Here is a 25,083-nt window from a genome sequence, read left to right as displayed (position 1 = left end):
TCTGAAATACTATTACTAAAGTGCTGAAAAAACTAAGGAACTAATCAAAGGAACTTTCACTTTTCCTCAGGCCCATCAAGTTTCCTTTGTCTTGTACCTTTAGCTCCTGGCTGTTCTCATGTGGAAGAGTTTTCTGGCTACTTCTAAAAAGCAATGACTATTATTAGGCTAAAAGCCAACATTGCCTGTTTGTTTAAACAGTATTTCCAGTCAGAGACACCCAACTAAAATCTTTAAAGCAATGAGCGTAATGGTGCTCAGGAACATAAAAGATTTGTATTCAACTAAGTTGTCCCAGTGGTGCAAGGACTTCCACCTGAGGGCTGGAATTGTTGTTCTGGCAAATTACCGTATACTTTAACTGCTGGTTTTAGATATGTTGTGGTGTATTCTAGTCATTGTTTTAACCTAGTTTGTTTTTATTATCCATTATTTTATAATTGCTGTTTTTAAATGCTGTAAGCAGCCTTAAATATAAATAACTTAAATATTTCTTCTCCTTGCCTCCCACCCAGATGCTTCAGAAAAGATCAAGGGTCATGTTGGAGGAGAAGTTCCATTGCAAAAGCAAAACTCCTTGTACAAATGAGTCTCTATTATGTGAACCCCACTAAAAGATGAAGAAAAATGTGCTTTCCGAATAGAAATATCACTGCCTAATTCTTTTATAATCTGATTTTGTTTACTTGTCTGGAGTAGGAAGGAGTGAAAAGTTTACAAATGACTGACATGGCAAAGATTAATGCTTGTGACAATCATTTATTTCAGTAGCGTAATCAAGGATGAATTTGTTTCACACTTATTTTCGTCTTGTAAACATTTGAAATTATCCATACTAAGTGAAGAAGATAAATATATTTAACAACAGAACTTTCAGACTGGGTTTTCAAAACTGGAATAGCAAATACAGAGCACAACTATGGTGGTAGTTTGGAATTAGGTAGTTTGGAATATTGCATATTTTGTGTAAAACAATATTGCTTGAAGAACAAGTTTTACCTCCGGTATTAAAAATGCCATTTCCCCATGTTCATTGACATTTTGTGGCATTGTATTACTTTGCTGGTAACTTAATATCCATAGTAATCTATGTTAAGAAAATGCTACTTTATAGAGCACAGTAATCTATCGGCTAAGCTCTCACAAAGAGCAAAACAAACTAAACATTATACAAACATAATGTGGGTATATATCTACTTCACACAATTATCTGTACCATATTTTAGTGAAAAACACCAAGACTGTTTTCTGTCTCATCTTCACTTTCTAAGCCTCTGTTTTTCCCAGGAGAAGTACATTCACCATCCTTTTCAGTTCCTTTAGACTTTATTTTTCTTCTGTAGGAGTCCATGGTATTGCTCTCTTCTTTGTTCTCTTCTTTCTCCTCGAGAGGTGAGCTAATGGAATGGTCTCTGCTTTCCAAAGCAAGCTGGAGAGAGCTGTAAAACCTTTAAAAAAATAAAAATAAAGGCATATGGACTTGGGTTTCTTCAAGGTCTGCTAGACATTTATGTATTTAACTTGCTGAGTCCAAATAAGTTAATTTTAGCTTTCTATCTGGTAGCTTAACACTTGCATCTTATCTACATCTTCTTCCTTTTCCTGCTACCAATGTTTTAACTGCTAGGATTGCTATAAACTAGTTATTTATTGTTAACAAACCTGTCAATTCTCTTCCAATTCTCTTCCATCTTCTGATTAGCAACTTGAACCACAAAGTCAACGTATTCTTCACTGACCATCAGTTTTCCTTTCCTGCTTAGGGGAACTTCTAAGCAGTGAGTGCTACGGACAGCCTGCAAGTGAGATGAAAACAGAAAACCTAGATTTCACCATCATTTACTGAACTGGAGGCAGCAGCTACCCCCACCGGGGAGGCAAATTAATTAAAGAAAAGTAATAATTTTATCATTGCATTTTGGGAACGAGACGGCAAAAGGGAGGCACTGCATATTTCCACCACAAAGTACGTTCACATAGCTTGATGAAAATTATCATGTGGTCATATATGTGGCAACCACGATGTAATGACTTTTAGGGCTGTGGCTGCTCTCAAGGTCTGACCAAGAGCATTTGGGGGCACCTTGAGATGGGTTGAAGCTGATTCCAAGTGTGTGTGTGTGTGTGTGTGTGTGTGTGTGTGTGTGTGTATATATATATATATATATGAAACCTGCCCTACCACTCTGGTTTTGCTTGGTTTATTCTCTTCAGCATTATTGTTAGGACCACAGCATTCTACTGGGTACTGGACTCAAAGCCGTATTCATGCCTGTCATACCAGTGCCTCAAAAAGACATCCCTGCCATCGCAGAACCTGAGAAGGCCACATACCGTATTTTTCGCTCTATAAGACACACTTTTCCCCTCCTAAAAAGTAAAGGGAAATGTGTGTGCGTCTTATGGAGCAAAGGCAGCCTGCGCAGCTATTGCTGAAGCCAGAACAGCAAAAGGGATCACGGCGCAGCGATCCCTCTTGCTTTTCTGGCTTCTGGGATTCAGAATATTTTTTTTCTTGTTTTCCTCCTCCAAAAACTAGGTGCGTCTTATGGTCTGGTGTGTCTTGTAGAGCGAAAAATACGGTAAATAGTACCCACATGGAAGCAGTACTTCGGCTGTGCCTCCCTCCCACCCCCCCCCGCAATGTAGGAACACATAACATACCATCATAATTTTTCCTTTTCGGCCAACAGTTATGCCAGAGTTCCGGAACCCGGCTTCTATAGCCACTTTGTGCTGTAAAAGGCAAGAGGGGAAACAGCCATCATCAACCACATCCTTCAGCTATGGCCTCGGAGAGATGGGCAACAATGAAACTAAGTGCACTGTCAAGTATTTGTTTCCAGTCTAAATACTTTCAGAAAAAAAACTGAATTATAAACGGTTGTTTTTGCTTTGAAATACCCCTGAGCTTTAGATAAAACACCGTGCTGTAAATTGTATTGCAACTCTAAAATGTTCATGATTTGAATTCAATAGGGGCGTGCTTGATGGCAGTGTGGAAATGTGTTGTGAATTGGAAAGCTTAAAAGCTGTATGTTACAGGCAATTCAGGGGCGAGGAAGTTCAGACCCAGAGGCCAAATCCAGCCCCCTGGAGCCTTCTGAGGCTACACCTCATTCACATTTGTTGCTCCACCCACTTTTCTTTCTGGCCCACCCTCCACTTGCCTACAGCCACCAGAAGGTTGCTCACACAGGGATATGGCCCCACTTCTGCTCTCAGTGCATGAGAGAGCTTGCATCTCAATATACAATATACGATATCTTTATTGTCATTGTCCCATGCAGAACAATGAAATTGAAAAACTACATAAAAACTACATAAAACACTAAAAAAGCCCTAAAAACTCTGAAACCCCGTTTTAAACTACACTATACTATAGAGACCCCTTATGCTGCGTTTAGAACCAGAACTGCATTTGCGTAGAAACTGTTTCTCAGGTGGCTAGTCCTGGCCTTTATAACCCTATACCTTCTTCCAGAAGGCAGAAGCTGAAAGAGATCATTTCAGGGGTGCGTACTATCCTGCGCTATCTCTGCCGCTTTCTTATGGCATCTGGCAGCATAGATTTGCCAAACAATTTCCAAAGGCTACTTTTGGAAAAAAAACATCCAGCTTTAAACACAGCTTGCAATATGGCATGGACCAATGTTTCTCAAACGTGGGTCCCCAGCTGTTGTTGGACTACAACTCCCACCATCCTTAGCTTAGAGGATTAGTGGTCAGGGATGATGGGAGTTATAGTCCAACAACAGCTGGGGACCCAAATTTGAGAAACACTGGATCGACGAAGAGTTGCCATTTAGGAAAAAACCAGCAACACCAAATCTTCTCTAGTCGGCACTTCTCCAAATTGTGGCCATATTACATAAGACTCAGCATGGCCAAAAAGTTAGGAAAAGCCAAAAATAGCATTTTTTATAATAATAATAATAATAATAATAATAATAATAATAATAATAAATCTTTATTGTCATTGCCCCCTCTCGGGGACAACGAAATTACTTGGCTGCTCCATCCACCCAGGTAGGGCACTTCACTCAAAATCAGAACAACTATAAAAACACTAATTAAAACAATACAGTATAATACAGCAAGGAAGATTAGATGACTTTCAAAGTCCAGGTTTCCCATTCAGGGCCGAGATCGCTCTGGAGAAGAAGCTGTTCTTGAGACGGCTCGTTCTTGTCTTCATCGTCCTGTATCTCCGTCCCGACGGCAGGAGCTCGAAGAGACAGTGACCAGGATGCGATGGATCTTTTACTATGTCCAGTGCCTTCCTCTGGCACCTTGTGGCATAAATCTGCTCTAAGGTGGAAAGTGGGCAGCCAACAATGCTCTCTGCTGCCTTAACAACTCTGCACAACCCCATCCTGTCCTGGGTAGTACAGCTTCCGTACCACACACATAAGCCATAAGTGAGCACGCTCTCAATGTCTCAATTGTTTTCCGCAAGACGGAAAACCTGCTAGACGAAAGGGTTTTCCGTTTTAGAGGTGCTTCGCAAAACGAATTTCCTATGGGCTTGCTTCGCAAGACGAAAATGTCTTGCGAGTTCCTGCGGTTTTCCCCCCCTCCCCCCCTTTTTCTAAGCCGCTTATCAGCTGATCCGCTAAGCCGCTAATAGCACTAATTTTTTGCTGATTTGAACCAAAGTACAGTGGTGCCCCGCAAGACGAATGCCTCGCAAGACGGAAAACCCGCTAGACGAAAGGGTTTTCCGTTTTGGAGGTGCTTCGCAAAACGAATTTCCTATGGGCTTGCTTCGCAAGACGAAAATGTCTTGCGAGTTCCTGCGGGGTTTTTTTTCCTCCCCCCCCCTTTTCTAAGCCGCTAATCAGCTGATCCGCTAAGCCGCTTATCAGCTGATCCGCTAAGCCGCTTATCAGCTGATCCGCTAAGCTGCTTATCAGCTGATCCGCTAAGTCGCTAATAGCACTAATCCGCTAAGCTGCTATGGGCTTGCTTCGCAAGACGAAAAAACCGCAAGACGAAGAGACTCGCGGAACGGATTCTTTTCGTCTTGCGAGGCACCACTGTAGTAGAAAGAAGCTTGCAATAGCTCCTGGAAGATGCGTGGTCACAGTCTTAATTATCACAAGTTTAGCCCCAAAAGGGTGCTGGCTACCACACAAAACCATGTCTGCAATGAAAGCTGCCAGCCAAACAGGACAGGCAATGTTTCTGAAATTCTCATTCCAACATCAGTGGGATCTTTGCCGTTGATTTTAACCAAACCATAATTTCACTTGTGAGCATCACATCTGCAGAAATAATAAAAATCCCATTTCTCTCCCATCATCGTATTTTCATAGTCCTAGTTATTAAATGCAGAATGCTTTGGGGAATGCTTGTAGGTGTGAGAACTTAGTTAAGAGCCAACTGTTTCTTATGTAGCAAGTATGGAATTTAAGTACAACAGCAATACTTCACTTTACCAGGAGTTGTGCATCTTGAAGGTCTTGACACTGCACATGAAGCACAAATGGTTCAAATTTGAATATGGCATCATCTGTCGCTTTCTGTAAGGCTGTAAGCTGGAAGATCCACAGTACAGTATGTTACTATCAGTGCTACATCTGTGAGCCATAAAAAAATAGCTAGCCTATTTAGCATCTCAAAAACACTGCACAGCAGAAGCTGATTCAGCCTGCTAATTAAAAATAAATTTCTACAACTCGTACTACTTTACATACTCTGCTTGGTTTATTCCCTTCAGCATAATGGATTCAGCTACACATTCTACTGGGATTTGACTTCCCAAAGATACAGGTGATATCATTTTAGAGCTCTGGAGGCAGTGCTGTGTAGCTGTGACTGTCCACAATGTACACACTCATTCGTAAAGTCTCACCAAAAGCCTCCAAATAATCTGTTGTTTTTTTAAATACTCAGTCTAGCAGCAAGGTTAAAGCACTGCTTCAAGAGATGTGTAAATTTGGGGGGGGGGCACATATTCAACAATAAAATTGTGAAACTTTTTTTTTAAAGGAAGACTTTTTTTCTGCATATGTAACCTTTTAAATAGGGAGGGGGGAGAGACCAGTATACGACTACTTTTTCCTCTCAGCAGTGCCTTCATTCAGGAATATTCTCTCTCCACTTTGGAAAGAGATTGACCAGCACAGAAGCAGACTGAAATCTAGTCTAGTAAATGTCCCTATTCTATGCTAGATAAAAGCAGCAGCTCCAGCTAGAGTATAATTTCCCTTCAGTGAGGAATTTTTACCATAGCAGAATTTGTACAGTTGCTAAATTACCATTGTCGGATCATGGCTGGTGCCAACCATGTGAAAGCTTGTACTCTATAGAAGTTCTTGCCTGCACAGATCAAAGTTTCTCTATTTTTCTGCCCATCCAAAATAAATAATCTGGCCTGAATTTAAGTAATGCTTTCAGCTATAGTTATGAGCCAAGAGTAGTGATTAATCTGTAGTAGGCCACACTAATTCAAACGATATTGCAAAGTGAAAGGAAAGAATGCATCAATTAAAATAACAACAAATCCAACTATTGTTGGTAAGATGTATGTATTAGTTTGTTCTTTAAAATATCATTAGAAATCTTCATATAACATCTGATTTTTTCCCAACCTTTCTACAGGTTTGCAGGTCTCTAATGAAGTTATAGATTCAAGTTACAGATAGGTAGCCGTGTTGGTCTGCCATAGTCAAAACAAAACAAATTCCTTCCAGTAGCACCTTAAAGACCAACTAAGTCAGTTCTTGGTATGAGCTTTCGTGTGCATGCACACTTCTTCAGATACCTTCAGATACTTCTTCTTCAGATACTTATACTTATACTTCTTCTTCAGATACTTCTTCAGATACTTATAGAAGGTATCTATAAGATACCTTCGTATCTTATAGATTCAAGTTAGGCACATCAAATTTCCCTACATAGAAAGGTTACACCTCCAATACCAATTATTCAATAATTAATTAAAACTGCTTTTGCCCACTCATTAGCTGAAAAGGTTCCCTGAGCGGCTTGCTAAGGCAGTCCTTAGTGTGGGGTGGGGAAGAAACCAGTTCATACAACAATTAGCTGGGATAGAATGGTTGTCACTAAGTGAGAGCTCTGAGGAAGAGCCAAAGGCAGCTTGTCTCTCATCAGTGATGATTGATGACAACCCTTCTTCTTTTCTCCCCTCCCTTCTGCTACCTGATGGAATGTCTGCTGCTAGGAGACCACATGGTTGCTAGGACACACAACTTCATTTTCTTTAACACCTTAAGCTCGCCTGGGCTCTTTGACCATATTGCATGGCATATAGATTCAGCACTTCATCTTCATGCTCTTTCGACTATGGGCTAGAGATCTAAAAATAAGAGCCGGGTTCTTTAACTACCAGCCCCTGAAATTCTATACTAACCTCTTGAGGTAAAAACAAGGGGTTGTATACTATGGTTGTACAAGTGGAAGGCAAAGCATGCAACTCTATCAGAAGAGAAAGGTTGCCGGGAAATCCTCGCCAGAGGGTTGGGGGAGACTCCTGGATCAAGATTCTTTCGCCCTCCTCGCACTGCAGTTGTATGTGATACAGCCCCTAGTGTTCAGGAGATCCTCCCGAACTCTAGCAAGAGTTTCCAGGGAGCCACAGGGGATAGAATAAAGATCAGTTGTATGAACTTCCTCCACTCAGCCAATCACTGGAAATGATAAGCTTAAGTAAGGTCAGCTGGCCTATGCTCTTAAATACGTACTCCATTCAAAATACCCTAATGATGAAGGTGCTAGTGTATTTGAAAATTTACTTTAATTACAGACTCTCAAACATATTTTTCTATATTCCCTCTCCCCCCACCCCCAGTTTTCACAGGTAAGTCTAACAGAGCAGTTACAGTTAAAATGATTTATCCTCTATCCCAGGAAATGGAAGCACATAAAATACAATTTAATCATCATCCTAAGTCATAAATCCAAAAAAGGATATAGGCAGGTATGGAAAAAGGAAACCCTAGGTGTACCTTGAGATAAAAGAAAAAGGAATTTGCCACAGTAGTAGCATCACTAGATAAAAAAACCAGCTTCAATGGACAAATTCATTTTAAAACACAGCTTTTGGGTATCAGAGCTGCTATGGTACATACTTCAAAGAAAGCACTGGCTGTTTTTCCTCTACACATGCTTACAGTTTCTTTGGCTAAATCTATGGAGACTTACAAATCACGTTTCTTCAAAATATGGTTCTGAAATATGCATTGTGATTGAAGGATATTGTTACCGTATAGCTTCTAGATCACTAATTTCCTGCAAAAGGCTCAACTTTAATATTAAAATACTGAAAGTAATTTCCTATGTACACTCCCGCCTTTCTTCCACAAAAGCCAACTGCCAAATTCCCAGTGGGTGTAGGATCAGGCTCTCAATCAATAAATATGAAAGCATAACTTCTGGAACTGTAATTATATACTGCTGAGGTTGAAACAAGTCCTTTTTCAGATCTCAGAAATACCCATTTTTCATTAAACTATAATAATAATAGAGAGTTTTGCCATGTGGTGTTTTGAGAAAGGGGCGTCAGGGAAATATTTTCACGTATTTAGTTACTGGAACTACAGTCTTCCCTTCAGAGATTCAATCAGATCTACAAGTGTGGAATGCTGTATCTTCTGATGTAGAAGAACTAGGCTCCTGGAAATCCTGCATCAGACAGGTAGCAATTATAATATTTGTGTGATAGCATTAAGGCTATCACACAAAGATTATAACTGTTACAAGCAGAAATACAGCAGCAGTGGAATCAAATGTCTTGCCTTCTTTAAAAACTTGGTAGTCCACTTTTTTAAACAAGTGAAATACAGTCTATATTACATGCAACTAATATTCATAGATGTTAAAGATCTCTCATACTTTCACTGTAACAGTTCTATTAGCCAAATATGAGAAATCTAACATATCATTCTACAACAATGGCATTTTATTTCTGTGCTAACATCTTGCAACAGCTACCCTAAGTCTGCCCTCACCTGGTAGATATTGGAAACTGCTACAATTTCCAGATCTCAGATCTCAAAATTATTGACTGTATGCAAATAGCACAAACAAGGATTTTCTAAGCATGCATAAAGAATTCACCCTGGAACAGTTCTCTTACCACGTTTTCAATTGTACATATTTGATGGGTCACCATGAGCCAGGTGCAATTCTGCTTCTGTATCTCAAAGCCGGTGGTAGCCTAGCGGGAAGGCGAAATCGTTTCACAAATCTCTGGATATATAGAAACCAACGCAGAACACTTCCCACAACAAATTTCACACCGCAGGTGAGTGGGAGAAAGAAAGGCCAGACAGAAAAGCACAGCGTGGTGGAACAAATGTGTCAAAGTGAGAGTATGAGATGTTTCAGCAGAAGGAGAGGGAAGGAGACAAGAGAAATAACCAAAAAGCAATCTTTTTTGGAACCTGCCACATTGGGCTTAGGCAAAAGAAACCTTATGAACAGAAGATGACTGCTGCTGGATCAGGCCAAAGGCCTGATAAAATATCCTGTTCTCACAATGCCCAATCAAATGCCCATAGGAAGCTGCACCTGAGTTCAAAAGCACTCTTTCTCCCACCTGTGATTTCCAGGTGGTACCTTGGGCACGCTTCAGGTTACATACACTTCAGGTTACAGACTCCGCTAACCCAGAAATAGTACCTCGGGTTAAGAACTTTGCTTCAGGAGGAGAACAGAAATAATGTGGCGGCGGTTCAGCGGCAACGGGAGGCCCTATTAGCTAAAGTGGTACCTCAGGTTAATAATAGTTTCAGGTTAAGAATGGACCTCCATCGATAACCTTGTCCAGAGCTTTGGGTTTCAGTGTCACCAGTATGCAAATGACATCCAACTATCTCTCTCTCTCCATCTTAAATCTGAGGAAGGTGTTTCAGTGCTAAACTATTATCTGGTGTCAGTAATGGACCAAATAGGGGTGAACAAAAAAACAGACAAGGCACCTGGTCAGTAAAAAGGCAGATCAGGAAATAGGGATTCTACTGGGGCTGGGTAGGGTTACACTTCTGCACCAACTGTGCCAGCTCCAGGAGACGCCTGATCTGGCCATGGTGGTACATGTCTTAATTATACCCCATTTGGATTATTGCAACATGCTCTATGTGGGGATGCCTACGGAAAGTGTCTTAAGATGCTGCAGCCAGCTTGCTAACTGGAGCCAGTTACAGGGAGTATAACTGGTTACGTTTGTTTCCAGAAACACCTCAAAGCACTAGTTATGACCTATGGCTTGTGTCTAGGATAACTGAAGGATCAGGTCTCTCTATATGAGCCTGCCTGGGCTTTGAGATCTTCTAGGGAAACTTCTGTTTTGGTCCCACCACCCTGACAGGCACATTGGGGGAGGTCACAAGAAAGAGCCTTTCTAGTGGCTCCTCCCAGATTGTGGAACACCCTTCCAAGGGATGCTAGCCTGGCAGCCTCTCTCCTTTCCTTTCCTTTCCGCATCAGGCAAAGCCTTTGACCACTAAGGGGCTGTTGTGGAAAAGACTTCTGAGGGTGGGTTTGCACACATTTATTTCCATCCCCTGCTTTTTTCTTTTAAATAGTTTTCAGCGCTGTTTCACTGTTTCAACAAAATTACCCCCCCCCAAAAAAATCCCCATTTATGCTGACTGTGGGTTGTTAAGCTGTTTTCCTTTTAATTCTGTGAATCACCTTGGGTCTTGACTAAGGCACGAGGTGTGTGTGTGTGTGTGTGTGTGTGTGTGTGTGTGTGTGTTTTCAATCCCCATTTAAACTTCTGTGAGCTGAACTGAAAATGCACAATAAGTTTGGAAAAGGGAGATTTTTTCCCCCATAGGGAGATAATGCAATTTGAGGGGATGCTGAATCCCAACGTCTAGCGGCTGTGAGTGGGGCGGGGATCGGTAGAAATGGCTGCACCCCTGGATTCCTATTGCTGAAGGCTACCCAGTAGCAAGTCGCACTAAGCAAGGATTTCCAGAAGAGCAGCCACCTCCGTCTCTGACAACAAAAGCATCCCATAATTTTGCGGCGCCTTAAGAGGACTAATAAATGTCTTATTACGTTTTCGAGAACCTGCAGTCTGAGGAAGTAGATTTAACGGCACAATGGTTTTAATCTGTTTTAGTATTTTAACCTCTCGTATGTTTTAGTGTGTCAAATTCCACCCCGCCACGATTTTACGGTTTTATCTTTTCATACACAGCTTTGAGTGAAGTGGTGGGGTTTTTTTTCCTAAATAAAGCGGTCTACAAATTTTATGAAATGCATTAGGCTTTAAGAAGCCCGACAGGCTCTGCGCGTTATTTTAAATCCTAAAAATTAAGATTCGCACAGGAGCGTACGGAACTAAGGTTTTACTTATGAATAAAACCCGGGGGGGGGGGTGTTCCGAAACCTGCACAAAACTCCAGAGGACGCAGGAGACACCCTGAGCCATTTGGGCCCGAGAAAAAAGCTGTTGGGTTTCCGGGTCCCCTGCGTTGGTGGCGGTGGCAGTATCGCCCCAGCCCAGCGCCTTTCTCCAAGGGATCCTTAGCCGCGCTCACCTCGGCGCGGGGAGGAAGGGGCGGCTGCTCCAGCACAACCACGCGCCCCGAGCACGAGCTGGTGGTGCAGAAGCTGTCGCGCCCATTGAGAAGCCGCACGATCCCCGCAATGGGCTCGTCCACGCTGCCCTTCCGGCTCCCGTCCGCGCGCGACAGCCGCTGCTCCTTCCAGCGCTTGAAATCAGCCATCGGCGCCGGCTCTCCTCCATCCCCGCCCGCCCACTTTACCGCTCTATGGGCGCCGCCATCTTAGTCCGACGGCGGCCCGCTTGGGACAAACTTGCGGCCCGTGCGCATGTTCCCGGCGCGGCCAGAGCGAGTCTGTAACTTGAGTTCAACCGGGTTAACTTGAGACTGCAGTCCAAGCGCACCCATTGGGCTTGTTGCTGTGAGAAAGAACGGTTAGGATCCCGCTCCAAGTCTACATAGGATTGCAGCCGCGCGCTTTTATCCTGCGCGTTTTCCTCGGCAGGCTCGCTGCGTTTCAGCCGGCTTTATTGCGCCCCTGGAAGCGTGCAGGACTCGGGACTGCAGCGGTGCAACCCCGATCCACCCCACGGAGTTCCAACAGTACTGGCTCCCAAGCGTCTGCGAAGGGTTGCTGCACTATTGCATTATTAGCCTCTCGGATTAGCAGAGTTGTTAGGAAGGCTGTGGATCGAGAGTAAGGAGGAGGAGATGTAGTCTATGTACGTGTTTGTGCCTTAGCTGCCTAGAGGCATCTAGTCTGCTGCTGTTGGGAGACAGAATAAACCTTTCATTGGATCTAATAAGGGCGCCAGTGTTTATGTGCGGAGCCGGAGGAGTTTTGTCCCCCTCCCCCTTGCTGGGAAATAGGCAGGTGCCAGGGGATCCAGAACCCGAAGGAAAGAAGCAAGACAGTCCAAGCACATGCATATGTACTGTACTCGCAAGCAAGTCCCCAGCTGGGCTCACTCACAGGCAAGAAGGCACCGGATTGAAGCTTAACATGGATTTAAAATCTCCATTGGTCGTAGTGGCGCCTACCTCTGAGTAAACAGCACAGGACCAGGGCTGCAAAACGCTATGCTTACTTACTTAGGGTCCTTATTATTGTTACTGCGTATTTCTTCATACCGCGCCTTTTTTCCTGCTGGAACTTAAGACGGCTCACAGATAAAAATAAGAACTGCTGAAAACACGGGGGTGGGGAAACAATTGAGCATAGTTTTAATATATAGTTTTAATTGTACCAATTACGGCTTTTTAAATGATTTTTATAGTGTTATATTATTAAAACCGCACTTATACGTTTTAATTCTCTCTATTAAGAGTTGCTAAGCGAGCAGGCGACGCTGAGGATAGACACATCTTCCACTGCGCGCGCCGCCCTGGCAGAACCTTCGCCGGAGCAAATGTTGAGAAGGTTCCGCCAGGGCGGCGCTTGCGCACTAGAACTTACGGGACTCCGAAAAGATGGCTTCTCTAGCGTGAACCCGGAAGGAGCTCATTGCGCAGGCGTGTCGAAGATAACTAGGCGAACCGAGGCTGATTTAAGCTAGGCTCGTTTAGCTAGGCGCGCAATCACGTCGTTCTACAGCAAGAGGGTGAGTGCCGAAAAATTGGGTCCCCCCCCCCCAGTTGGCAAGGAAGGCTTTAGGGCGTAGCGGGATGCGTTGCGGAGATAGGATCTAGGTCTGTCTTCCCTGCTGGGCTTTCTGCTTGCAATGGTTTCCAGGCTGGGTGACTTGACAGTCGTTTGCAGCACCTTAAAGTTTAACTAGCACACACACATATATATATTGCATTTCATTGCATATGTGTGTGTGTAGTTGAAAGATTGATTTTGTCAGGGGACTGATTTGTAAATCCGGGGACTGTCCCCGGGAAACAGGGACATCTCGTAACCTAGAACAGGATTGGAGGTTGCATTGCATATACTAAACGCTCCTCTCTGCAAACAATGTGTCTTAACTAGCTGACCAATGCTAGGATGTCAGTGTGATCATCGCAACTGTTTTTTTTTGGGGGGGGGTGTCTAAAGCCATCCTTAATAATGTAAAAGCAAAGGAAATGCACAAAAGTACAGATTAGTGTGTTATTTAGGGCGGCTGTTCACAAAAAAGCAAGGTATTTTGATAGCACAGACCTTGTGGCATTGGTTAGCCATATGTGTTTGCAGGGTAGTGCATGCTTAGTGTATACACTTTCTACCAGACACATAGATCCTAGCTGGCAGCCAGTCTCTCTAATTTGGGCTCTTTATTAACTCATTATCTCTTACTTTTTTTTAAAAAAACCCAAAAATAAATGTAGAGCAACCTTGAAAGAAAAGTTACAAGTTATTTTTATTCTAAAACATGTGACTGACCAGTTGTGTTTTCTAAAATAAGAATCTGGCAAAGTTACCCATTCACACTGAGGTTCAGGAGAAACTTGAATCTGTTCATTCTCCTGATAATTGAGAGTTACAATGTTTCTAACTTAGCTACAACTTGTTGAAGCTATTGAATTTATTTTAGAAAAGACACATATTTAGTATTGTTTGGCATTTACAAACAGCTTCAGAATAGTTGCTTGAAAGTGCCAATTTGATGACAACAAGTCCAGAAAGTGATGTTTAAAAGAAGAGGTCTTAAAGACTGCTCTCATGTATGGGGAAGAGAGAAAACTGGTGACTTCTGTACATCTGAAGTAGTGTACCATAGTTGCTGAGTAGAAATGTGAGACATTTTTGGTATGTGGTAGGGGCAGTTGGGAATATATTTCTTTTCTTATTGCCATCATTTCAAGCTGATTTGTTTCTCTCCCTTTTTGGCTTGTTTTTCCCCACCACTACGATGACCTTTGTTATGTCTACAGCAGTCAAAGTTAAACATTAGTCTCATCTAAATTCTACTGGTTTAGAAGGATACAAAGGTTAATGCTGGTTGCAGTTGAAATGCAGATATTAACATAGATAGATGCACCTATGGTAGCCAAGGGGTATACCTTAACATCTTTCAAGTGAAAACTGTGTGTGTGTGTGTGTGTGTGTGTGTGTGTGTAAGTAAAACACCTATTTTTATATGAAGGCCCACCATCTGGAGTGTTTGGACGACCATTACAGTATTGCATTTCATTGTAGCCATTTAAAAGTCAAATATTGACACTGAATTTTAAGCAGATACCTGCATCTTTAGATACTTCTCTACAGTTTTGGATTCCTTAAGTACAGTACCTGGTTGTTACTATCAGTGGCAGTGAAATTACATTTCATGGGTTGCTGGCTCGCAATGTTGACAGGGCACAGTTAACTTTATAAAAATAATTTGATCCTCACCCAAGCCCCTTTTACTGGCATTTCAGTTCATATGTAGTTGGGCTGTCTACTTGACAGGGTGCTCAGATGTCCTTGAGACCTCTTGCAGCAGGTTCTAAAACAGGGATACTAGCAAGGATGGCAATAGAAGGCAGCTTATTAGCTTTCATAAGGCATTTTCTGTGCCCAGAGATTTTTGATCAAGTTTCTAGAACCATCTGTCTTTCCCCACTCTTTTTTTCCATGGGTGACTTTACAATTTACAGCCTAAACAAGATATTGTTGATTTAGGCCAGAGTGCAGAGTTTGAATTAATGTCAGTACTTACTCAATCTTGGAATGCCAGGGATAACTTTAAATAGTTTGGGAGCCCTTCATCCCCCCCCCTCCAAGAGATGGTTCCAAGGGCCACAATTTAAGATCTGTATGGCTGCTTCCTAAATGCAAGTGAACTTGCTCTCAGGGTTCTGATTTCATGCTTATCGATCAGTTGTTTGAGGCTGACGCCAAGCGTTTTCAAAGCAGAAGCAGGTTAGGCAGAAGAAAGCAGCCAGCACAGGTGTTAAAATCAGTGCTCAAAATTCCCCAGGAGCCAGGTATGTTTTACAACTGGTGCAGGTCCAGTTGTGGCCATTTGGAAATCTTTGAGTGCCACGTTGGCAACTGACATCTGGCTGGCTGGCCCCTCCAGCTTTCTTAAGCAGGTAAGCAGAAGGGCATTTACATCCCACTTTTTTCTCCAAGGAGTGCATGGTTCAACCCTACTTCAGTTAATCCCTACAATGACCCTTTGAGGTAGGTTAGAGGCTGTAACTGGCCCAATATCATCCAGTGAGTTTCATGACTTGAGTTTGGGATTTGAACCCTGATCTCCGAGGCTCTAGTTTGACACTCTAACCGCTATACCACACTAGCTTCCTAGAGTACTTCTATTGGGCAGCTATATAAATCAAGTAGGTAAATAAATATGGGGATAGCAAAATGTCACTTGAAATATTTTCATTGAAACTTGAATTTTGTTTTAGTCCTGATTGGTTTTTTTGATGTTTTAATGTGTTGTAAACAGTTTTGAGATTTTTCCTTTAAACTATAAAGCGGTATAGAAATGAAATGATGGTGATGATAATGATAATAATTAATAAACCCTGTTGCCAAAAAAAAAAAAGTGTTTAGACATTCCGTTGTGGCGACTAACCTAGGTTTAATGTACCATTTGGCAATTAGCTTCTATATCTGAGTTTCTAATACTGGTTAAAATGGCTGTGAGAGAGAATGAGCCACTTCTATAGAATCCTAAAAGTTGGAAGGAATCTCAAAGGTCATCCAGCTTAACCCCTTGCCAGTGCAGGAGCTCCCTGCCAAAACATCCCATGTGTAAAAACCTAATGGAAGGAGATGCTCTGTTCTCATAAGATGTCCATGTGAAGCCTGCAAGCAGGACCCAAATGATACAGTGGTACCTCTGGATGCAAACGGGATCCGTTCCGGACCCCCGTTCGCATCTTGAGTAGAACGTAACATGTGACTGCGCAGGTCTCGTTTCACCTCTTCTGCGCATGCACATGACGTCATTTTGAGCGTCTGCGCATGCACCAGTAGTGAAACCCGGAAGTAATGTGCCCGAAAATACTTAACCTGAAGCTACTTCAATCCGATGTATGACTGTATAGGCTTTTCCTCACCTATGATTCCTATGATTTCCATTATTTGGATTTCAAACTCTTCTCCAGGCATAAAGTCTTTTAAAAAAAAGCGGATTAGGTTAAAAAAAAAATTGAAGCTAGTGTAACTCCAGTTGTAAGGTCTTCTGAAGATGTGACGAAAGATATCCTTTCTAAGCTGGTTTGTGTGTGTGTGTGTGCAAACTTCTGCATATTTGACAGTGCAGTCCTGTATTTGTCCACTAAGATGTAAATAAATGGGGCTTACTCCCAGGTAAGAGGATACAGGATTGCGATCGGATTCATTTGTTATCCAAAGTGAAACTATTAGTTCTCCTTTGCAGGCTAATTTTATAAGTCGAAAAGCCTCAAATTGGCAGCACATTGTTAGAACAGAGTGAAATGCATGGTGAACCTTCCGATTTAAATTTCACCCGAAGAGCAAGCAATTTGATCCTTTCTCTTTGAAGTGGAAAAGGCGGTGGAGGTTAAGATAATCATAGTACAGTCTTTTATCTCTGTGATTTTTCAGGTTGCCATGGCAGCCGGGAGAAATGTGATGAGAGCTGTCAAAGTGTTTGAATTTGGTGGACCTGAAGTGCTTAAGCTGCAAGCAGATATTCCCTTGCCAGTTCCAGGAGAGAACCAGGTAAAAACAAAGGCCTTGAACTGGATATATAAATACTGTACACCCTGAAATTAACATTATTGTTATTTAACAGTTATTGGAAACTTTTCTGCTTCAGTCAGCATGCAGAATGAATTTGCAAACAGAGTAAAAATCCCATAGAACACAGCCCTGGAGGGCAATCCTGACATCTGTACATGCCATTGCTTGCCAGACCAACTGCATAAGTACTACTATAACTTTTGTGCTTACCTTTGACTCTGTTTTATAAAAGATTCTGCAAAAGTTCTATAGGGAATGAACATTGGTTTGCCTGTTACAAAAAAAGGGGGGATTTGTGTTCTTAATGCTTAATAAGTATTTATGTTGCTTGTATTTTGAACATATTTGACAAACAACTTGGCATGAAAACAAAGGTACCAGATTTCTTTCAGTTGTTCAACAAATATCTTTTTCTTCTGCAGGTTCTCATTAAAGTTCATGCATGTGGCATTAATCCAGTGGAGACTTATATGCGTTCTGGGACTTATGCTAAAAAACCAGCTTTACCTTACACACCTGGTTCAGATGTGGCTGGGGTAGTACAAGGTGTTGGGGAACATGTAACTACTTTCAAGGTATCTCATTTTTAAATATTGCTGCTCATTTGTTATCTTTTATACAATATCATTCTGGTCTTGGTTACTAAACTGGGTCTCTTCATAGTTCCTGTGTCTTGGATATGATTCATGTCATCCCTATACATCTGAATTTCTGCCTTTCTGTCTACAGATTTAAATGTAAACCTTTGTTTATTAACACACTTTGGCCTACATTCTTTGCAAAATAGTCTTTGGTACTTCAGTTACTCCAGACTCAAGTGCACCCTGCTTTCAAAGTGTTGTATTTTAAGCTAGTTGTTAATTCTGCTTCCTCTAATGCAGAGTTTCCCAAACTTGGGTCTCCATCTGCTTTTGGACTACAACTCCCATTATCCCTAGCTAGCAGGACGATGATGTGAGGGATGATTGGAATTGTAGTCCAAAAACAGTTGGAAACAATTATTACGGATTAGATCTGTTGTAATGCTGCTATCTTCTTGACATGGGTATTTCACCTATATAATTGGGTTTTATTTAACTCTTCTGGAAATGCCTTCATTTTTACACAGGATACAGAAAACACTTTGGCACAACGCTTTACCTTGTGCATTTGTTTTCTCCTACCAGAAAGGAGACAGGGTTTTTACCCTTGGTACCATTTCTGGCGGTTATGCCGAATATGCCATTTCATCAGTAGACACAGTCTTTTCCTTGTCTGATAAACTGGACTTCAAGCAAGGTGCCGCAATTGGAATTCCATATTTTACGGCTTACCATGCTCTCTTTCAAAAGTAAGGCAATGACATCCTAAAATTGCTTTTGAGCAATAAAAATGCAGTAACTTTGGGCCTTTCTGCCTTTTCCTTGAGGCTTTTCTGTGTCACACGTTAAGTCAGACTAATTTTTCCATGTTCTTTAATGCAGCAAATTTGTTGGCACTTACACACACACACACTTTTGTTTTGAGCCTGAGAAAAAGGGAGTACTTGTGCAACAGAGTGTCAGTATTTAAAAGCCAGTGTGGCGTAGTGGTTAGAGCAGGCTCCCACAAACTTGGCCCACCAGATGTTTGGGGACTGCAACTCCCATCATCCCTCGCTAACAGGATCAGTGGTCAGGGATGATGGGAATTTTAGTCCCAAAACATCTGGAGGGCTAAATTTGGCGATGCCTGGGTTAGAGTGTTGATCTAGGACAGGCATAGGCAAACTCCGGCCCTCCAGATGTTTGGGACTACAGTTCCCATCATCCCTGACCACTGGTCCTGTTAACTAGGGATTATGGGAATTGTAGTCCCAAACATCTGGAGGGTCAGAGTTTGCCTACGCCTGATCTTGGAGACCAGGGATCAAACCCCTATGCTGCCATGAAGCTTACTGAATAACCTTGGGCCACTCACTGCCTCTCAGTCTAACCTACCTCATAGCTTTGTTGTGGGGAATTACATGAGGAGGGGGAGAACCATTTAAATCACCTTGTGCTCCATGGAGACAAACGTGGGATACAAATGCATTGATTGATTGATCAATGCCTAGGCAAAGTCTGCTTGTGGCTTCCTTGTAGCTTCAGTGCAAGCTTGTTCTGATGGCAGTGTATTCTAACAGGGAGTTATGGAGTTAGTTGACTGTTTTGCAGCAATACAGTGGAACTCCAGAGCCTGTGTTGGGTTGTTTTTAAATGTACCACTGTATTTCCTGCTCATCACTGACAGGATTATTTTGTGGTTATCAAAGTAGCTGCACTGTAACTATTTAATATTAGGGTACGTTGACAGTCAACATAAACACTGTTGTTTCCTAAGAAGAAGTGCATTCTGGGACTCTTCCCAATTTAAAATTCATTGAATATTGGCTATTTTAGTTTTTTAACTCCTCACTACAGCTACGCTGTTGGCTGCACAGCAAGGTACACACTTATTTTTCATCCTTTGTTAGCCACTTCGAGCAACTCCTTGTTGGATATAATTTATTGTATAAATACAATCCAGACAGTTGTATTGAAAATGCCTTGTGTGGTTTTCCCCCCAGAGGATCTGCTAAAGCAGCAGAAACCGTACTAGTCCATGGAGCAAGTGGAGGGGTAAGTATCATGAAAACTCACCTTATGCTTAAAAGGGGCTTTAGCATGGTAAAGTACAGTGGTGTGTCACCCCAGTGGGTTGGATCTTTCATCCATATGCATTTCTGAATTTCCATCTCCTCTGCCCTGCAGCTCACTCGCACTGCCCCAAGTTCTGCCTCAGAGGGTTGGAGTCACTTTGGGAGAGGAGAGAAAGGGAGGTCCCATTGCGTGAGCAGAACTCCACTTGCCCCCCAACACATGGGGTGAGGTGGGGCTGATACAGGGCACAGTTTGGGGGCAGGGCTTGCATCTACAATCCAGCTGTGTTTCTTCACACCACTTCAATTGCATGGAGGAAAATGCTGGAATAGGGTTTGCGTGGAATTCAAATCTGGCTCTGCTTAGGCTTTTAAACCTGAAGTCCTGGAAGTATTTTTTTTTTTTAAGTGTCAAGGCTCTGTACATTGCCTCTTTTGGTCATGAGAGACATGGCAGAATCCAGTACAGTTGTACCTTGGAAGCTGAACGGAATCCGTTCCAGAAGTCCGTTCGACTTCCAAAAACGTTCGCAAACCAAAGCGCGGCTTCTGGTTGGCTGCAGGTACGACCCTACTGGCCAAGACTGCTGTTCTTTCTGTTTTATGAAGTGCCTTTTATTGTTTTCTTTTTAAAGCAATAACCCTTAGAAAAGTACTTCCTGTTCAAAGTTTGACGCTGTTGCTTCCAAAGTATGGCTTGAAATGATGTTAGTGAGAAGTCCCTTGCAGTTGCTGCCTTTGAAATGCGAAGACTGGGCAGTTGTGTTATAGTGGTAATTGAGCTGACATATTTTACTGTCTCTATAAAAGAGAAACAGAAGTGTGTACTGCCGGTTGGCTTAATTATTAATTTCCCTGATTTTATTTCAGGGAAGTCGTGCTTCGAGAAGCCACATACTGTTTTTGTGTAGGAGATCAAGTCATGCTACAGCAGACTGCTACTACAAGTTATTAAGGGTCACCTGCGGCTCTGTTGCTATTGAAATTTCCTCTTTTGAAACAATTGTTGTCAATAATTGTATAAGGAAAGTACTATGTTAAACTTACAACACTCTCCCCCCCCCCCACTCTTTTAAAAACCTAGGTTGGAATAGCAGCATGTCAGATTGCAAGAGCTTATGGCCTGAAGGTCTTTGGCACAGCTGGAACTGAGGAAGGGATAAAACTAGTTTTGCAAAACGGAGCCCATGAGGCATTTAATCACAAGAAGAAGGATTATCTCACTCAGATTAAGGTAATTTAGAACACAGACTGCAAAGTGGTAATTGGAATACTAGTTAAGATAGAGGGCAGTATTCTGCTAATGAGTCCTGTTAGTGTAAGGGTTTCTGCTTGCATAATCTGCTTTCCCCCAACCACATCTTCTCCCCAGATCTGCTCCAGAAGATTGGGGGAATGGCTAGGACAGATTTAGGGGTGTGAGAGGAAGAGGAGAACATTCTTTTGGAATGTTCACCTTAGTGATACGTTGAGTTCCGCTTAGAGCTCCATAGGTTCCAACCCATTATGTTCCTAATGAGCATCTTAACACCACATTCACCCTTTACTGGGTATACAAATAGGTATCCATACACCTGGCTTCCTGCAATTTCTCAACCTTGTTTAATAGAGAAATTGTGAGGGTTTTATAGTCAGGTGTGGCTGCAGCTGAATCAGCAGCCTTTGTTAGTTTGACCAACGGCAGGAGTCCAGAATGTTTTTCTCTTTGCTTGTGCGGTTCCAGGGCAGCTGGCAATTGGAACCAAGCATTGTTCCTGGTATGGAGGAGGGAAACGAGGTCCTTGCAGCTGCTCCTTCTCTAGCTGATAGATGTAGCCAGGTTGTTCTGCTCTGGACTCTTGCTTTTTAGAATGGTGGTATTCTATCAGTATTGTCGCATTACCTGCCATATTACCTGCCTGCCAGTTAAAAATCATAATCTCTGCTCTCAGTTGTGCCATCATGTGAAATGCAGCAGAGGAGACAGTGCCTTTTCAGTGGTGGCCCATTCTTTTTAAAGTCTCCCAACAGTTCCCAAAAACCTTTGTTTATTTCAGTCTGCTTTTAATATTTGACTGTAGTCTTTGATTTGCTGTTCTCTGCTCTTAAGTTTGGTTTGCCGTTTATGGTCTATAATGTGTGTCTTTGTCGTGTTGTATAGTACCTGTGAGCTGCTTTGTGTGCATCTTTATTTATTTATTTTTAACAAAAAAACAGGATATGAATAATAACTTGTGAACCACAAAAGCAGCCAGGCTTCCATGTATCTTTGGTACTGAACAGCTGATTTCTTATGCAGGAAGCTGCTGGTGCAAATGCCATAGATGTGGTAATAGAGATGTTGGCAAATGTCAACCTTGCCCATGACTTGCAACTGCTGTCAAGTGGAGGCCGAGTGATGGTAAGGATGCACCCCCATGAATGAGAATCTTAATGCTTAGAATTAAGCTGTCAGCATCTCATTCTCTCCACCACTTTGTGTGACAGATTGTGGGCAGCCGTGGTCCCATTGAGATAAACCCCAGAGACACTATGTGGAAAGAATCAAGCATCAGAGGAATTTCTTTATTCTCTGCATCTAAGGTAAAAATCTTCATCATCATGCAGTATATGTACATAATTCACTTAGAGGAGCCAGCATGCCTTTTCTGTAACACAGCTTCAAAACATTGGAAGTTCTGGAAAGCTTCTTTAATCTTTCCCTATACTTTTCTTCGTCCCTGCAGGCACACACACTCCTTTAATCATTTCACAGTCTGGGGAACTTTACATAAGCTCTCGGGAGTCAGTTGCTCTCTGTTGAGAAGCTTTGGACTGGCCAGTGAAACTATATTCTGCAATAGCATTAATCTTTCAGGAGCTGGTCTTGCCTCTTTGGGCTTCATATGTCCTGCAACTTTTTTCCTCCATGCATTTAGAGAGAAACAATGTTCTTAAAAATCTCTGTTGCTTGGGTTGAGAGTAGTACAGTCGTACCTTGGATCCTGAACGCCTTGTTACTCGGACATTTTGGTTCCTGAATGCTGCAAATCCAGAAGTGAGTGTTCCGGTTCGTGGATGTTCTTTGGAACCCAAATGTCCAACGGGGCTTCCAATTGGCTGTAGGAGCTTCCTGCAGCCAATCAGAAGTTGTGCTTTGGTTTCCGAACGGTTTGGAAGTCGAACGGACTTCTGGAATGAATTCCGTTCGACTTCCAAGGTACAAGCAAAAATATTCTTGTACAGTGGATAATTCCCGCCTCCTCCTTCTCCACTGTAGCCTGCTGTGTCCCATGGAAAGTCACTGTTGGCAGTGTGGTATTGGGGGAGGGGTGATTGACCACAGGCTCTCGCTGCACACGTGTCATAACCGCCACTGCCACATCCAAGCCTTTCCCCAGCCCTTAGGGACAACTTTCCACAGGGCTTACAGGTAGGGGTTGGGAAATCTCTGCTGCGAAAACTAAATTGTGGCTGCAGTGCTCTGGAGCCAAGCCTACATTCTTTCCACACAACACACACACACACACACACACACACACACACACACACACACACGGTACAAAGTAGAATAGAATAATGAATTTGACTGCTGGAGGGCATAGAAGTATTTTCCTTTCGTTCTCAATTTTAAAAAGTGTTTTCTTCTCCATTTAGGATGAGCTGCGTGAATGTGCCGCATCAGTTCTGGCTGGTGTAGAAGCTGGCTGGCTGAAACCAGCAGTAGGCCCTGAATATGCATTGGAGAAGGTGGCAGAGGCTCATAAAGACATAATACACAGCCCAGGTGCCTTGGGGAAGATGGTGCTTCTCATGTGTTAAGTTGTGCCTCCACACCAATTGTATGATCACTGCACACAGTTGTTAAAGTAGCACGTTACGAATACTCCTCAAAATGTGCTTCAGGTATAAGATGCAATAAGCACTAATTTGGGGGGAATATTTGAATATCAAGTTTAAAAAAGATGGCATGCTTTGTATTTCTGACTTAGACACTCTGCTGTTTGGGGCTGGGGTTTTTTTCTTGCAGGTCAGTGTAAAAGATGTTTGTTTTGCACCCGAACGGTATTGCTATATTGCGGACTACCATTTCCACACATGAATGTGCTAAACGTGCTTTTGGGCCTACATAAGGGAGTATTAGAAACCCACTGTTTTGGCTTTAATTTGCCAACTACAGAATTACGTTTCAGAATCCCTCCTCTTTCAAAATAAAGAATACGAGGAAGACAGACCTAGCGGTTCCTTTGCTTTTCGTCTTTGGGTAACAAAGCCCATACTTAAGCCATGTTGCCGTTTAGTAAGCCACATATCCAGAAGGAGTGCCGTTCTTTGGACAAAATGCCCAGTTCATTTCAACTGCTGATATTGGGGGAAAGGTGTGATTTGGTCAGTACCTGTGTACATCCGTATGCGGTCATACCCAGCCTGTGTTGTCTTTGCTCCTTGGAGAAGAGGGAAAGACTGTGCAAATAGGGTTTCCACGCATATGAGAGCATGCACAAACCAGCCACTGTTGTTCTCCATGCAACAGAAGTAATGGTAATGTATAGATTTAGTGGCTTCATTCTGATGTAAGGCTAAGCCATGCCTTAGTGAATGAAGCATAGTGAGCCTCAGACTTGAATAGTTCACCTCTTCACTGCAGGTGTGTGTAGTAGAGACCCGAGCCTTTCAGTTTCATTTTAGATGAACCACATATTGCCATGTCATACAAACCTGGGCAAACTGTTGTGAATGCCAACCATGGTTTGTTGAAACAGACAAAACTTCAAACCATAGTTTATGAAACTGGTTTGTTTTCAACTAAAGCTAGTTATGCTTAACCACAGTTCCCTGCCCCCTATGTTCTTTTCCCTCGCAGTTTTTCAAAAGAACTGACAATGTAGGCATACAAATATTGGAATACGTTCCTCATGGCTCTTCTGGGTTGTTGTTGTAATGTGCTCATTTTCATGCATTTGATAGGATACAGGTATATTTTGTTTTTAGGTATGTGAGGTTGGGCCACTAAAGCTGGTTCCAAAGTAAGGTTAATAAGGGAGCAGGAAGAGACAGAGGAATGCAATAGAATCTTGCCACTCAGACTAGCCATCTCGTATTACTATGCAAATGGCCTCCAGCAGTGAGTGTAAACATTTCAGCACTCTTGTAGGATGTTCATGTTGAGATGCAAGACACATCCAGGCTTGAATTGTCAGATCTTTGCTGTGAGAGCTAATACTGCAGGAACTACACTTTACAAATCTTAATTTAAAATGGGTTTCTTCAAAGAATATCCCCACAATGCGGTGTTACAGGTACCAAAAAGCAACAGCACAAAACCCCTATTGATTTTTCATTATCATCCCTGTTTATCCAAGAACTGCATTTTG

The 25,083-nt window shown here is 42.4% G+C and overlaps 2 protein-coding genes across 2 annotated transcripts; one reads left to right on the top strand and one right to left on the bottom strand.

Moving 5' to 3' along the window:
- Positions 1-743: 743 nt before the first annotated feature.
- TYW3 (tRNA-yW synthesizing protein 3 homolog) lies at positions 744-11,790 on the bottom strand. The gene is made up of 6 exons (XM_081866562.1): positions 11,520-11,790; positions 9,104-9,184; positions 5,442-5,540; positions 2,665-2,736; positions 1,663-1,796; positions 744-1,448 (listed from the first exon to the last, which is right to left on the bottom strand). Exons 1-6 carry the CDS (start codon positions 11,706-11,708, stop codon positions 1,223-1,225), a joined length of 801 nt encoding a protein of 266 aa, XP_081722688.1. The 5' UTR covers positions 11,709-11,790; the 3' UTR covers positions 744-1,222.
- Positions 11,791-12,926: 1,136 nt separating this feature from the next.
- On the top strand, positions 12,927-23,942 carry CRYZ (crystallin zeta). The gene is made up of 9 exons (XM_081866561.1): positions 12,927-13,087; positions 16,975-17,091; positions 17,535-17,687; positions 18,279-18,442; positions 19,679-19,730; positions 20,835-20,984; positions 22,029-22,130; positions 22,217-22,312; positions 23,366-23,942. Exons 2-9 carry the CDS (start codon positions 16,981-16,983, stop codon positions 23,528-23,530), a joined length of 993 nt encoding a protein of 330 aa, XP_081722687.1. The 5' UTR covers positions 12,927-13,087; positions 16,975-16,980; the 3' UTR covers positions 23,531-23,942.
- The last annotated feature ends 1,141 nt before the right edge of the window (positions 23,943-25,083 follow it).

This window comes from Podarcis erhardii (genome assembly GCF_964252035.2).
Source record: "Podarcis erhardii genome assembly, chromosome: 6".
NCBI classification, from domain to species: domain Eukaryota; kingdom Metazoa; phylum Chordata; class Lepidosauria; order Squamata; family Lacertidae; genus Podarcis; species Podarcis erhardii.
This window is presented reverse-complemented; position numbering and strand designations above follow the sequence as displayed.